Genomic DNA, 16,694 nt, shown 5'->3' with positions numbered 1-16,694 from the left:
TTTGGGAGAGGCATTTTGAATTCTCAATAAGAGAGGTGCAGTGCCTCATCAAATTACAAACACCAGGATTCCCAAGGATGCAACCATGACAATTATAATAGAATTACAATGCAATAAAGTGTGTACTATGAAAGTACATACAGCTCCCACCACAAGACAGAAGCTGCTATCCATCATTGTATAGAAGGCAAAATATTCTCCATCCCTGAAATAACTGTAGGAAAGATTAAGTTATTTCCTCAGAAAAACAGGAAATTACATATTGGTTGAGTAAGGCTCTAGTCAAATAAGGGCAACTTGTAGATCATCAAGAAAAAAAGATATTACTGAGCTCATGTAAAATGACTTTGTACTTGGCACTGGAAAGAGGAGGCAATCTTGAAAATTAAGAGAATTGTTGTATTTTAACAAAATAAAGAATTTTTGAAAAAGAAAAAGATATTATTCTACTGCTTTTTTTCACACTGCCAGGAGGACTACTTATTCTTTATGGACTTATGCCATCAATAACTTAACCAACCTAGGAAAAACGTTTTCTGCAAAACAACACAGAACTTAACTTCTTTGTATAATACCAAATGTAGTAATTTCAGCATTAGACAATTTGCTATGCTAACAATTTCAGGCACACTACCTACTTCTCAAACTTTAGCATAAGTATAAAAGCCTTCAAGGTAATCATATGTAGAAGTGCAAAGAGGAATGCCATTATCTTCCCACCACCATCACCTTACCCCTGTGCCTTTAACAAAAGCCTGCTCTATAGAAATTAATAAGCCCACTGTCATGGGAAAATTTCATCTGCAAAGTTTCTTTCAAGATCTACAAGTACACTACACATCCCCAATAAATTCCAAATAAATGAATTGTTTCTACTATTGCTATCAGGAGATAATCAAGACCACACACTGTACATAAAGAAGGACAACTACTCACTAATAAGGGTGATTTGGTTTCCCTAAATTCAAAATCTATAATGATAACCCAGTAGTGATAAAATATTCTGGCATTATTGTTTTGCAGGAATAGAGGAATATAGATGACTATTAATTATGTAACAAAGGTACTCCAATGTCCTACCTATAGGGAAATGCATACTTTCTAAAGTTTAGCATTTTGATATTTATTTGATTCTCAATAAGGTAGACATTGCATAACACCAGGTTTTTTCAGTGTTAGTTGATAATAACCCAGGGTTATTACTATATGTTGCTATCAAGCTGTGAATTTAGTTTTTTTGGACCAAAGCAACAAATGCCTCTCTCTGAAAACTGCCATCACACATGGACACTTATTAAAGCCAGTCACAGCTGCCAAGGCATGGATTTAAACCGGCCTGGGGTCAGAGTGGAATCTACATATGCAGCACCAAATGCTACTTCTTTAGATGAAGCTTCAAATCCATTGGCAGGGAAATCTAAAAAGGCTCATATTATCTGCCTCAGAACATGCTAGATACTGTATATATGTTTGGAAACACAATGATACTACAGATATTCAGACAGAAACAGCTGAAAAATACAAATGACTAATTCAAACCCTTCTAGCAAACGACAAGATAATAATTTGGAATGACTTCATGAGGAACCAGCAGTATCTACAGCAATCTAGCACACAAGACAATGAATTCTTGAACCATGGCCATAGTACAAAGAAGCATTCCATCTCAATGTAGAGTGAATTTCTAACGTAGGTTCTTCAACAAACATGCTTCATTTTGTTAATAACATTCCAAACACTAAAGTAGATGGTTACAGCTTTCACTTTGTAAATTTTGGATTTTCCCAATGATGTTAGTGTGCTAATTGCACTACTGGACTGACTGCTTCAGGCTTCAAAACCTAGATCCTGGCTTGGCTCCTACTTCAGGGTTGGCTTTGATAACACTACACTGTGGTACCAATCACATTCTGCTAACGAGTTCATAGGCAGACCAGAACGGAAGGTTTAGTCCTAGACACAACTATTGTGGTGGGCAAAAATACTTGAAAAGAATTAGGGTAAAAATAGGGATGTAAATCCTGATTGGGTTCATCATTATGTATTAAATAGAAAATGCACACCAAAAAAACTCACTAGGAGAGTGCAAGATAGATAGATTTTGCTCATTCCCTGAGAGATCTTCACATTTCTGAAAATATTGTGTATGTATGTGGGGCAGTATTTCCATGAAATGAGCAAGATGCAATAACTGTTGCCTTGACAGTCTGGTGAATGTAATAACATTGGATGGGCTGTTTGTGTCTTTGGATCAATCATTCTCTCCTTTTATGTTTACTCTCTGTGTGTGCATGCTTCCAAAAACAGACATTGCTTCACAAAGTGTGAAGGCACCAGTTTCACACAAATACACTTTGTGCAAAATACAGTCCTCCCCCCCCCCCCCCACACACACCACCCTGCACTCGGTGTTTCAGTCTTGCATTGGAAATGAGATCTTGCCAGGAGACTAGTGAATTCTGGATAGCCTCTCTGTCTGGACTAAGATTTTTCCACATTCCTAGAAACAGGCAGATCTTTTTGAATCCCTTTCAGTTTTCAATCCAGTAACAATACATTTTTCATATTAAACATTTAAACAAGCTTAAGACAAAACATTCAGTCAGAATCAATTTAACTTGTTTTAACACAGGTGTTAATGCCTACGTTCTTTGTCCCTAACATCTGGTAAATTGAGATTCCCTTTTTACTTCATTGTTAATGGACAAAACAGATGGAAGGACAGAAACAGTAGGAGTTGTACCTGAAGGGATCAGACAGGACTATAAAAAGTTAGTGTTACTGATTGATCTCTGTGGTAAGAGTACTACACAGGATCTTTCAATGTCCTCAGGCCAACTGCAGCACAACTGTAGACACAAGCACATTTGGAAAGATAGGAGAACAAGACAAAATAAGACACAGAAATTCCAGATATGTCCTTGTGTTACAGAATGCACATCTTAACTTTAGGAATGGCTTACTAGGTTCTGAAATTTTCATCTTTAGATAGAAGGAGCCTCCCCAAGTACAATCGTAGAAATAAAAGATCTATAATTAAAATGAATCCTATACCTGTATATCAGAAGTCCTGTTTATTTTACTTAGGTTTATAGCTAGATATTTAGGTACAGGATAGTAACGTAAGGTATTTCTACATATTTGGATCTTAATGTTACTAATCAAAAGACATTGTCCAGTTGTTATTCCATAATTTCTTCTTTTTCTTCCTCCACCTTTTGTGGAAAGTAAAAAAAAAGGCGGGGCCAGCAGCAGGAAAACATGGGAGGATTACAAATGGAAAACAAAAATGTGGTCTGGAGTCCAGTTAAAGTTCTTTGTATAAGGCACTGTAACTGCATAATATGGCCCAATGTCTTAGATATTGATGTTAATTACCTTCATGACTTCCCACTTACCTGAGTCCAGAGCATGTACTCATGCTTACTGCAGAGACAACATAATCTTGTACATGACCATGGTAGTAGCAGTGACCCTAATTAAACAGATAAAGGGGGGGGGGGGAATCAATCCTCTTATTTTATTTATAGTATTTCATTGATACATAACATTTTTTCTTTCTTCAAATACAAAAAACCTTCCTTGAAATCAAGGTATTGTGTAATTATCATTTCTTGCATGGTAGGGGGCTAGACTGGATGGCCCTTGTTGTCTCTTCCACCTCTATGATGCTATGACCATGCTGAGAGATCTTTCTGCTTATTTGGAACAAGGTGTGAATCTTGTTAATGTTTAATGCTAGATTCAAATACATTCCTGATGTACCTTATTCAATAAAAGAGAAATATCATTACTGCTGTTGTGTGCTTTCAAATCATTTCTGACTTGTGGAGACTTTAAGGTGAACCTATCATGCAGTTTTCTTGGCAAGATTTATTCAGAGGGGGGTTTGCCTTTGCCTTCCTCTGAGGCCAAGAGTTTGTGACTTGCCCAAAGTCACTGAGGGAGTTTCTCTGGCTGAGTGGGGATTCAAATCCTAGTCTCCAGATTAGTAGTCCAATAATCAAATGACTATACAAGGCTGGCTCTCTACAAAGACCATACTAGTATTTGAAACATTTACTCATGATAACCCTGGTCTTTTTGATTATGTTATTGGAAAACTACAAGGGAAGCATTTTGTAAAATTAAACACCAGAGTAAATTATACTGTTTTTCACCTTAAGGGTTTAGCTGTACATTTAAATTGTTTTTAGTAATATGAAGCCGATCTGTAAGGAATAATTAAGAATACTGTGTTTTGCAAGTAATAAAACTATTCCCCAGTTTTATAACTTCAGAAAGAAACAAGAAGTTGTGAAAATGGGTGTGGAGAGAAAGAGAATTTTATTAAATTATGCTGACTTGGGAGTAGCATGTTATTAAGAACAGGAATACAGGGGATTTCTATTTTCAGAAGCAATAGTCTCATTTCATTTTGTGGCTAGGTTATTGTATTTCTTTAATAAATCCAGCTGCTTACAAAGGCAACCACAACAAAAGATACATAGTCAATAAAGTTACACATTTGTCTGGAATTCAAGGCTGATGCTGTTGCTGATGTAAGATAATACTATATTCCTAATTATGAGACAGGCTGAAAAATAATGTTTAAGTCATGTCCTGCATTACTTTTCTTTCTTTTCTTCTAGCTCTTTTGAATGTCACGTGGAAGGTAAAAGCCCATTGTGAAAGGTTACTATCTTATTAGCGCTAAGGAAAGTTATCACTCATATTTCAACCTAACAGTCATCTCACTCTGCCTCCTATTCTTTGGTTCATTCGCATCTAAGATGCATTAATTAACCTTTCCAAAATGGGGCATGGTTTTCAATTACATGGTCTCAGACAGCCGGCTTCTAACAACCACCTTGATTTTGTTGGCAAATGCAATAGCGTGAAAAGATCTAGGTTGAGTTTTCATAGTTCAGGGGTTTGAATTCTTGGCAAATTGGATTACACCATAAGAAAATATTAGTTGAACATATGAATATTTGTCTGTAACTGGGTGTGCAAAATAAAAATGTTATCACCTGTTTGCAGTGCAAATCCCTGAATAAAAAGCAAAGTTGTAAAAGAAATGGAATTATTCTTTTCAGTTAATTCTGGATTGTCATTTTAATCTGCACCAATACCAGAAGAATACAAGAAATAATGGCCTAAATTAAGGGTGAGAAATGTGAATGCTTTGATCACATGGATTTAGGCCAAAAAGTTAAAAAAAAAAGTAAGGCAAGAAAGCAATGATAAAGAGATTATAACCCTAAAAACTCCCTTTCTTCTCTCTTGCTAAAGAAGTGGTGAAGTGGAAAAAGTCAAAATGATCAACAGAGAAGTAGGGTGGTGACCAACAGTCCCCACTTTGAACTTAACAACTAAGAATACAGCTGTGACAGCTGGAAAGTTGAATAGAACTTTTAATGCACATGTGTTTTCATTTGTACTATTTTATCAATGTGAAAAAAAATAAGGCTGTCAGACTGCTCTTCTTAGAGCATGCAGATCTGCTCACACTTTGCTATAGAGATGCCACACTATAGACAGTGATACCAACAATGAGGGGAAGATCAAGCCAAACATGGTGAAGCATGGATTGGGCCAATCAAGCATCCCTATTAATGTCTTAACAGAAGTGGGTAGGTCACATACTGAATCTATGGAGCCCTGAATCATGGGCACAAATGAGTCATGGGCACTGTTTACAAAAATACTTATTTCTGTATGTCACATACTCTGATTCCATGAGACAAAATCCTTAAGTGGCATGGAAATATTGCCAGTTGTCATCCAAGCAGCACAATGAAGAATGAGGTGTCAATGGCACAGCCTGCATGAAAGACTGTTGTGTATCCTGTTTATCCCATATGTTATCCATACAAAACACAATATGCCATTCACCTTGTGCAATATTTGCTTAGCTCCATGTGGAAAAGAGGGCCCCACACATATGAGGTGGATTCAGGAAAGCAATAGGAGGAAGGATCGACTGCTCTCCTCCAACCCTGTGGCCCTGATCCAAACTAGAGTCCCAGAAGTTGCATTTAGCTTTCTAACAACAGAAGAGAGACGATTAGTTCTGTCAACATTTTACCTAATTACACTCTCCAAAGAAATGCTTCCTATTTCAGCTTAATGTGCACAGTCAGCATGTTAATCAGTCAGTAACCTAAGCAAGACAATGGTTTTGTGATTGTAGAGTCCTGCAGTGGTAAAAATATCTAACATCAGAAGCAGCTCTCTGATCATTTGCAACAAGGGATATGTGTTTCACAAAATATTATGACAATGGTGCTTAACTCATTAGAAAGCATGCCTTGACAATACAATTTTTAAAAGCAGGAGCAGGCCACTTTTTCTTTTTCTGCCCCCAAAGTTCTTTAAACCAAGCATGACATGATCATTTTAATTTTTTTACAGTGGGTTGTTCTTCAGATTTGATGACACAATGGGGAGTCCACCACATTGCAAGTTGTAAGGCAAATTAGTCCCCAGACCCATCAAAACTGCACATATCTGTTTTAAATAAATAAAACATCCTGTATCTCAAACCTTTTTGTGTTGCTAATGGAAATTAAAATTTCCTGCACTTTAAAATACTTTTCCTCCCAGTTCCACATGACTTGGATGAAGGAATAGAAGGCATGTTTATCAAATTTTCAGATGACACCAAATTAGGAGGAGTAGCTAATACCCCAGAGGACAGGATCAAAATTCAAAAAGATCTGAATAAATTAGAAAGCTGTGCCAAAGCTAACAAAATGAATTTCAACACAGAGAAATGTAAGATACTACAATTAGGGCGGGAAAATGAAATGCACAGACATAGGATGGGAGACACCTGGCTGAATGAGACTACATTTGAAAGGAATTTGAGGTGCGTTACAGACCGCCGAGAAGTGGCGGTCTGCCGCCGGCGCCAGGTGCAGTGTCCGGGAACCGCAGCAGTCAAACGACGCGGTTCCCAGATGCTGCCAAGAAGGAGTGCGAAAATCGCGTTCCTTCTTGCGGCCCGGAAGAGACGCCGCAAGGCGCTAGTCGCACACTCGTGGCGTCACTTCTGCCGTGCGACGTGCGGACACACAGCGTTTGTTACGGACTCTGTCCGTAATAGGAGTAGGGGCGTCTAGAAGAGACGCCCCTTTTTCAAACTGGGATGTCCTGAAGACGTCCAAAATGGCGGTCTGTAACCCATCTAGGAGTCCTAGCAGACCACAGGTTGAACATGAGTCAACAGTGTGATGCGGCAGCTAAAAAGGCCAATGTGATTTTAGACTGCAACAATAGAAGTATAGTGTCTAGAACAAGGGAAGTAATAGTATCACCCTATTCTGCTTTAGTCAGGCCTCACTGGAATACTGTGTCCAGTTCTGGGCACCACAATTCAAAAAGGATGTTGACAAAATGGAGCATGTCCAGAGGAGAGCAACCAAAATGGTGAAGGATCTGAAAACCATGTCTTATGAGGAAAGACTTAGGGAACTGGGTGTGTTAAGCCTGGAGAAGAGATAATTAAGGGGTGATATGATAGCCCTATTTAAGTATTTGAAGGGGTGTCACATTGAGGATGAAGCAAGCTTGTTTTCTGCTGCTCCAAAGACTAGAACATGGAAGAATGGATGCAAGTTATTGGAAAAGAGATTCCACCTCAACATTAGGAGGAACTTCCTGACAGTGGAACAAACTGAAGATGCCAGCCACAGATGCTGGTGAAACATCAGGAAGAAAATTTTCTAGAACATGGCCACATAGCCCGAAAAACCCACAAAAAACCACTCGAATAACACTTTGTATACTTAGTATACAAGTAATACTTTTAATACTTTAATTTGTGGTTAGTTCAATATACAATACTTTTGTATATATATGTATGTCCACATGTATTTTTATTGTATTTTTCTGTCTTGTATGCTGGCTTGAGCTGGAAATATTTTAAACATTTGGCCTACCAGAGTAACATAATAATTGCTTACAATGTTCATCCTCAAATTTCAGATAAACATTGTAAGCAGTTAATCTGTAAATGCTAATTTTAAAATATGGCATTCCAAATACTCCACTATAAGATGAAAGTCCTCACATAACTTTATTTGCTTCTATCTACAGGGCTTACTGTGGAAGACAGCAAAAAAGCATACTGCTTCCACTGCTACTTCAAACAAATAAATGTTAGGGCTGCAATGCCAGTTAAGCTGGATATAATCAACAGATAAAAGATAGATGAAATAATTAAATTCAGCTACTGCACTGTTTTAATTAAGAAGCTTTATTTACAGCTGGAAGAAGAAAAAGCCATGCCTTCAAAGAAGCTCTGTATATTTATCAAAGGAAGGTCTGAATTCCATGTGAGGATATTTCTCATGATTTTTTAACAAATACAAGGTAAGACAGGGATTCTTTCTCCCAGAGCTCTTCTTCCTTGTCACTACCAATAATATATTTCTTAGGGTCTGATTCAATGAAAACCAAAAAAGAATCAAAGGAGAACATCTGGCTTCTACATTCAGAAGGCTGAAAGGACCTTGTCGCAATCCCTTTTTGAGAGCTTTCATACTGCGGGAAGTGGCTCTCGTGTCTTATCTTTGCTACAATAGATACTTGCAGGCTGTTAAAAACCTCTAATGGGTACATTTTCGAAGTGCACTTTAAGTGCACAAATATTCAATCAATTAACCTCCCCCCACCTGCCATACATTACTTAGAGCACTTCCTCTGACAGATGTGCATTTTGAACAAAGTGGCCAGAGAACAGCCAAAAAGGCAATCTAAAAATCAAGTAGAAACTACTCATTTTATTTGCATGTCCTTTTTCTGTCCTTTTAATGGCAAAGTATCACATATCCCACAGTCCCCCCAGCAGAAGAAGTAACAAATCTTACCGTGTAATTATGCATGAGAACAGCACCTGTACCATCTTCCAAATAATGTGTTTCTGTGAAATTTCCAGCAAAAAGGCCACTGGGGAGGAATGGAGAGTATATCTTAAGGCATGATTTCAAGGCCATATTATTATAACTTAATTTACTTTTCTAAATTTGTTTTTGAAAGGATAGAACAGAGAATTTAATACTGGAACATAATAGCTACAACACTGGACAGCAACTGTGAGTACTTTTAAGTGATAGAATTAACTGTTGTTTCATATTGCTAAAACAAACATTCAGGCAACAGTATATTATACTGGGCCAATGGTGCCATGATTCCCCTTATTCTTCCTCCATTATATCCTCAAATAATCACTTAGAATAGTGCAGAAAAGGTTGTTACATCTGGATCCTTCAAGTTATATTTTGGAGCCCTTGAAAGCCCACTGTGACAAGAGTGTTAGTCACCTGAAGAATTAAATTGTTCACATTTGCTCATAACTGGAGACTATTGTTGTTGTAGTTCCAGAGGACATATCCAGAGAGCAGAGTAGCATTGTCTCTTCCGTTATATTGCAGCCTATAGAGGTGGACAAGGTACTTGGAGACATGTGCCAACCCAACTGTATTTTGACCCCTTTTCAGACTTGGCTTCCTTACACCAATCCAAAAGGAACTGGATGGTTCAGAAGATTGTTTCTAACCACCTTGAAGCAGATAGTTGTAAAACTAATCCAACCTCCAGGCTGGAATACTGTAATGCGTATGTATGTGAGAAACCATCTACAGACTTGAGAACAGCTGCTTCAGCTATTGGGATTATAACTAATTTACCCAGATGGCTTCCTATTCACTTTTGAGCCCAACAGAAGACACTAGTAATGGTGTAGTTATTTGGGTGTTGGACTAGGACTCTGGAGACCTGGGTTCAAATCTTGCTTGGCCATGGAAATCAACTAGGTGACCTTGGGGACGTCAGCTTCAGAGGACGGCAATTGCAAATCCCCTCTGAACAAATATTGCCAAGAAAACTCCATGAGAGAGTTGCAATAAGTCATAAATAACTTGATTGCATACAAAAACAATATTTCAGGATTTAAATTACATTGGGCCACATATTTGAAGGAACATCTCCATTCTTATACTGTAATCCTAAGCATGCAATCTTAGGTGACCTTCTATGTATACCATAATTAAGAGGGGTAGATTAACACATTGGAAAAAAGAGATGAAATACTCTGCAGTGTCATCTCAACTTTTGAGGTTCAATTATGCCCTCCTCCTCAGATTGGAAAAGAACACGGATGTTTATGCCACAAATTATTCAATGGGCAGCAATGTACACATATCCACATCAGCACATCCACATATATGTGGCGCCATTGGATAATATGAGGTGTGGTGAAATGTGGACACTCCAATCCATAGATCGTTAACCCACCAATGTTTCAGGAACACTGTGTTACTTTCAGTGCCAAATTAAAATCTTCATGTGTGTCCAGACTTTTTAAAAGGTTTTTTTAAATATTGTATTGTTTAATTTAAACTTAAACTTTAGATTGATTGATGTTGATTGATATGCTAGATATGTTTGTTGTGTGCTTTGAAGTCTTTTCTGACTTATGGTGAACTTATGGGTTTTTCTTGGTAAATTTCTTCAGAGGAGGTTTGCCATGTATGACTTAGCCAAGATCACCCAGTGGGTTTACATGGCATGATATGAACTCTGGTCTCCGGAGTCATAGTCCAACACTCAGACCACTATACCATGTTGGCTCTCACTCTAAGTTTTCCTCTTTTATTCTGAATTTTATTGTTATTTTGCATCACATTAGAAAGTTTATGTGCACCACCCTGGTATCACTGACACTGAACCTACAGCCCAGAAGTTTAAAATAAAGAAAATCATGGAACAGATTATAAATCCTTTAAATTTTTATAATCCCCAGAAAAAAGACTCCTCCTCCTCCTCCTGTTTTAGAACTTGGTATTAGTATGATTGACAATGCAACCCCAGCTGCCATAACTACTATCACCACTGCTACTATTATGTCTATTATTGCTACTAAAATCTTGAGAAACATTTCTCCTTGCAGTCTCTGTGCTGTTCTATCCATCAGAAATAGCCCCAGGATGTTGTGTTATTAAACATCCCAATTAAAATTAATCCTTAAGCGCAAGATGTTTGCTACAGTTTTCTGCTGCCAGCATATATTCTTGAAAGTAGAAATTAGTCTTTTTCAATATTTAGAATATGTATTTATAAAGAAATCATTATGCCCCTTAGTCAAACTGCCATATCTTGAGGTGGTAGCAAAAAGAATGCAGGGGCTTGGAGGATGATAACTGACTGTTATCAGGAAGGAAGGAAAGTTATATAGGTTGAAAAAAAGGAGTTATATTCAAGCTTCCTATTCACACTGATGAATATATTCAAGTTTGTAATCATACCTGGTGGCTCCAAATACCATACACTCATTTATCATTAACTTCTGCAAGAGAGCCTAATGATATACAATCTGGTAATAATCACTTGTAATCTCCATAGCACACCCTACTGTAATTGGAAAGTGAATATTTTACAGTTTATGGAAACCCAATACAATTTCAGACCTTAATTTGTGCTTCAGATTTAAGTATTTCTGCTTCACCTTACTTTTTGACCTAAAAAGAGTGGCTTTCATTCTATTCTATATATTGCCTCTAAGAGGGAACTCTTATGGATTATTGTATTCCCATAGCAACATCTGTAAATGTTCTATACATGCAAAAGCTTTCCATTTTCTTTAGTGGAGGAGGAAGCTACCTGAAAAAAGAAGGTACATATATGAAAGCTATCTGGAAAAGGAGATGCATATGAAAACATAGAGATAAAATTCAACATGCTGGGCAACCCATTCCTAACACACTTTGTTTGTAATATAAAAAAAATAACATCTTATGGGAATCATTCCTCTATAAATAGTAAACAGAAAGTACTGGGGAGAACACAAATGAATGTTCATGGATAAGTGTACACAGGTTTGTCATGAGACAAACTTCTTTATTGCTAGAGCAGTGATCCCCAAACTATGCCCTTTAAGAGATTTTGGACTTTAGCTCCCAGAAGCCTTGGATATGTTGGCCAATAGTCTAGGATTCTGGGAGCTGAAGTCCAAAATCTCTTAAAGAGCACAGTTTGGGGACCACTAGAGTATCAGAAAATCAGCAGGTTTCCCTACTGGTTGCCACCAAAGATGTTCAAACAGGGATTACTCTTCATCAAAATAATAAGCCCTTTCCTTTTGTCATAATGTTCTCTGAAGAGTGAAAGATCCATAGCCACCAAATAGAAACTAATTTTCCCAGGAGGCAGGTGGCTGTTCCTTTTTTTTAAAAAAGTTGCATTACTGCACTCAAGTGTTGCCCGGGAGCTCTTTGCTCCCATGGCCATTGATCGAGATCATGTATGATGCCTTCAAATTGGGATTGTACAGCCAGTAGCAGTCCAATGGAGGTACACTGGTGTCAATTTCCACCCCACCACCAATTATGCAGGATTTTGGCCAGTGTGTACTTCAGATATGGTAGCTGAGTCCAGCTTGGTCTAGCAGTTACTGTCTAAGAAACCTGAAATCACAAGGTGTATTTCCAGGGCGACAATTTTTAAATCTGTCATTACATGATAATGAGAGCCAGCATGATAGATAATACATGAGAGTACATGAGAGCCAGTGTGGTGTGGTGGTTTGAGCATTGGACTATGACTCTGGAAACCAGGGTTCAATTTCCAGCTCAGCCATGAAACCCACTGGCTGATCTTGGCAAGTCACATTCTCTCAGCCTCAGAGGAAGGCAAAGGCAAATATCCTCTGAACAAATCTTGCCAATAAAACTCCAGGATAGGTTTGCCTTAGAGTCAGCATAAGACAGAAACAACTTGAACTTGAAGGTACACAACACACATACACACACAGGGTATCATTAAAGCCTGAATCCTAGTGATCATTCTAACTACAGCAGAACTATTCAATCAACTGCTGAATTGTCAACACTTAGGCCAATTCCACTGACTCAGTAGGTCTACTCTAGAATAGAGTCTCTAGTTGAGACCAAAATTAGGAATCAGGACTGTTCATTTATACCTCCCAAAGTTAGAGTTAATTTATCTCTGGTAATTGCATCACACATCATTGAACAGTACTCACTGCAGTGTTTCATTTTAACCTTAAATTGTAGAGATCAGATGTACTTTTAAAAGTGAATGCTCCAATGATAAAATAAAGATGCAGTGATGAAAACACTCCTTGGTGTAAGTACCTCCCCCCCTCCCCCGCTGTTTTGGGCAAGTGGTTGTTTACAAGAGCAGAATTTAAGATTTTAGTGGAAATACATTCTCCTCTTTCCCTGTGGCCATGCATTTTACCCTTCAGTCTTGTTCTATGGCTTGTTAATATTGCTGTGACAGCTAAATGAAAAGGTTGGGTACTGTACAACATATGCCTCTAGGCTAGCCAATTTTTATTATTTATTTTTGGCAGAAGCAGCTGTTATCTCCTCTTTTGAAAATGTCTAATACTTAAAAAGCTGCCTAGTGGAATAAACACTTAGTGTTGATAACAGGAGATTACAAGTCATGTGTGGGCACTTCTTTGAAAGGTTATCAACAAAAAGTGTAACAAGCAACCAAGTTCAGCATGAAGGAGAGGTGTATGTGTGCGAAGGTCACACTACAGCACTCATGCTTAACTAATCAAACACAACATTTGACACTTGTTTCCATTAGACAATTTGTTTCCATTTGGAAAGAGATATACGGTAATTTAGCAAACTGATAAATAGCTTTTCTGCAACCCAGATCCTCAATTATAGGAAACAAATACAGGAAAGTAAACTAGTTTTGATTACAATCTTCTTAATGTAATTGAATCAACGTAATTGAGGAAGGAATTGACTGAATCCATCCCATTTCAGAATCTACAATATGGTTTGTCACCATGTCTGGGGAAAAGACGACACCCCTCTGAATGTCTCTCCCTTACCATCTGGCTGTGTGCCTTCCAGAAACAAAGAGATAGTTCAAGATAATACAACATGGCCTTTTCAGCTGTGGCATCCATATGTTGAGTGATTAACTGACTATGGCGGGACACAGACCGCCCAAAAGGCTGGTCTCCCGCCACCCTCGTTTGCTGCACGGGGAGCCGCAGTGGACAAACCGCGCGGCTCCCTCATGCAACAAAAAGAAGCCACAAAAAGCAGCTTCTTTCTGCGGTGCCATTATGATGCTGCAAGGCACCAATGGCGCACTGGCGGTGTCATGAAGGCGGCGAAATGTGCGGACACTAGGCGTCTGTCACATCAAAATGGCAGTGCCCATGTGTATAAGGCGCCACCATTTTTACACCCTCGTTACGTGCGAGGGGCAAGGCATGTCAAGAAGCGCTGCCCCTTGCGCGTAACGACAGCACCCGATAGGGCCCGTCTATACAGCGCCTATGTTTCCTAATGCCCATCTTAGCAAGCATTTTGGATTTTCTCAAACTCTCAAGGATGTGATCTAGTTTAGGACCAAAATTACATAATACATTTAAGATACGATAATGTTTAACATCCCAGGATTTTCTTCTTTTAAACAAAAGATGGATGTGTGCATGTATAGATGTGTTCTTAGGGTGTGAGTGAGTGATCAGGACTGGGACCAAATCAGGTTTTAACAGAAGCTAAGTGACACAAATGTAGTTGGTACTGAATATATTGCTACAGCACAATGACTTTTGATTCCTTGCTCAAGATTTTACCAACCAATGAAGGATTGCAATTGTTGAAATGCCTAAGTGGCACACATCAATTATTTTCAATAATATGTGAAATAAATATATGATCAGCTTGTTTAAAAATTGAAGGTAAAAGGTTATTTACCCAAAAGGTAAAGCTACCGTAAGATACTGCTGGCCAGCATGATAGCAGAGGTAGGAGCAGTGGACCAGTAATAATGGTAGCAGCAGGAATGATATGGTCACAGGTGCAGCAGCAGTGGAGTGGAAACCCAAAAAGCCATTATTATCTGGAAAGAAAGCTGCTTTGCTGGTTCTTTAGCCGCTTAAGAAGCAGCAAGAAAGCTTTCTGTTCTGAAAATGATAGCATTCTCTGCCTCCTGCAAATATTGCATTATGGACCATTACACCAGCAGAAAGCACCAATAAGAGTTCCCTTAGGCCTGCAGTTTTGAACCTGCTGTACCTCTGCTGTACAATTGGCAAAACTATAAACATTGTCAATGAGGTCACAGAAGCCACAGTTCAAACTATTGGCCCAACAGGTTTCATTTTTTAAGAGCAATAGAATTTTAAGAATGACAGTCACACAATTTTTTTTCTGATTTGCTTTAAATACAGGGAAAGTCCTGTGCCACATTAACACTTCTGTAGATAGGAAACTATACACAAAAATTATTTTGTAGTACAGGTTGAGTATCCCTTATCTGGAATTCTGAAATCCTACCCCAAAAGCCACATGGGTGGCTGAAATAGTGGCACCTTTGCTTTCTGATGGACATAATTCATGTACAAAAAATTGCTAAAAAACATTATATATAAAATTACTTTAGACTGTGTTTGGAAGTTGTATATGAAATATAAATGATTTTAATGTTTAGACTTGGGTCCCATTTCCATGATATCTTATTATGTACACTCATCCCTCCACATATGCGGCTTTGACTTTTACAGATTTGATTATTCATGCATTTCATTAATATGTTCTCTCTAGGAATACCTAGCGCAACTCTATGGTCAACTTTAACCAAAAGTCACAGTGAAAGACCTAGAGATTCCTAGAGAGAACCCTCCACTAGGCATTTGTAGCTCCTCTAAGCACAATTCTGTGGTCAATGTCTGGCAGATGTTGACCACAGAGTTGCCCTGGAGCACCTAGAGATTCCTAGAGAGGTGTTTACTCTGGTAAAAACATAATGTTTTTGTTATTTGCGGCTTTTCCATGTTCACGGGGTCCTGTGCCCCTAACCCCTGTGAAGGGATGAGTGTATATACAAATAATCCAAATCCCTCCCCCCAAAAATATATAATACAAAATCCAAAACACGTGTGGTCCCATTTGGGATAAGGAAGACTCAACCTATTTATTTGACAAGGGCCTTATAGCTTTATATTAGATCTGTTTTGCTTCTAGTATGACAAAGATGGTTTATTTCCTGTTTGGTGGTTTAAAAACAAACAAACCAACAAACAATATTGATTATCAATGTGAGTTCTGAGGACCTAATGGCAGATCTGGTTGGGCTTTGGGCAAATAAGAACAGGGGACCCATTTCTCCTCTCATCTTTCAAACAAGCACTAGGAACCTATGTACATACCTTCCTGTTTTATTCAATCAGAGGCTGAGTACTTTGAGGTTACTTCTCTTCCCTAGATTGCATACTACGTCTACCAAAGCCAATGATAGTTACTAGTACCTGGCTAACACAAAGCCAGAGAAGGTTGGCCTTCAGGTCATGACCATAATGTGTGAGAAATATGTGGTCCTCCAGATGAGGACTCTGTGACTTTTCAGACATTAGTCAACAACTCTCCCTATCTCTCTGTTGGCCATAGTGACTAGAGTTGAAGGAAGTTACATTACAACACTATTTGGAGAGCAACACCTTCTCTAGCTCACGCTTGGAATTATTTTTCTAAGGCCCAAATCCTATATGAAAGTTATGAATACATAACCTGGAGTTACACACTCATGTTACATATTTATGGTCCCTACACAGGCTCTAGTTTAAGAGCTAGGTAGGGACTCTGAAAGCTCCCTTATCTCTACTTACCAGGAAGCAGCTGCTGTGATTGAAAGGGGTCTGTTCTTCTGTC

At 38.4% G+C, this 16,694-nt stretch overlaps 1 protein-coding gene across 1 annotated transcript in view; it reads right to left on the bottom strand.

Moving 5' to 3' along the window:
- ADAM12 (ADAM metallopeptidase domain 12) overlaps positions 1 to 16,694 on the bottom strand; it is a 312,824-nt gene that overhangs the window by 139,881 nt on the left and 156,249 nt on the right. The window contains exons 4-5 of the mRNA XM_042459693.1: positions 8,856 to 8,934; positions 3,399 to 3,475 (exon numbers count right to left, since the gene is read on the bottom strand). Coding sequence (XP_042315627.1) covers positions 3,399 to 3,475; positions 8,856 to 8,934 — 156 coding nt within the window. The remainder of the gene's footprint in view (positions 1 to 3,398; positions 3,476 to 8,855; positions 8,935 to 16,694) is intronic.

This window comes from Sceloporus undulatus, chromosome 3 (genome assembly GCF_019175285.1).
Source record: "Sceloporus undulatus isolate JIND9_A2432 ecotype Alabama chromosome 3, SceUnd_v1.1, whole genome shotgun sequence".
Lineage (NCBI taxonomy): Eukaryota > Metazoa > Chordata > Lepidosauria > Squamata > Phrynosomatidae > Sceloporus > Sceloporus undulatus.
The sequence above is the reverse complement of the archived record's forward strand: the minus strand, read 5'-3'. Positions and strand labels throughout refer to the sequence as shown.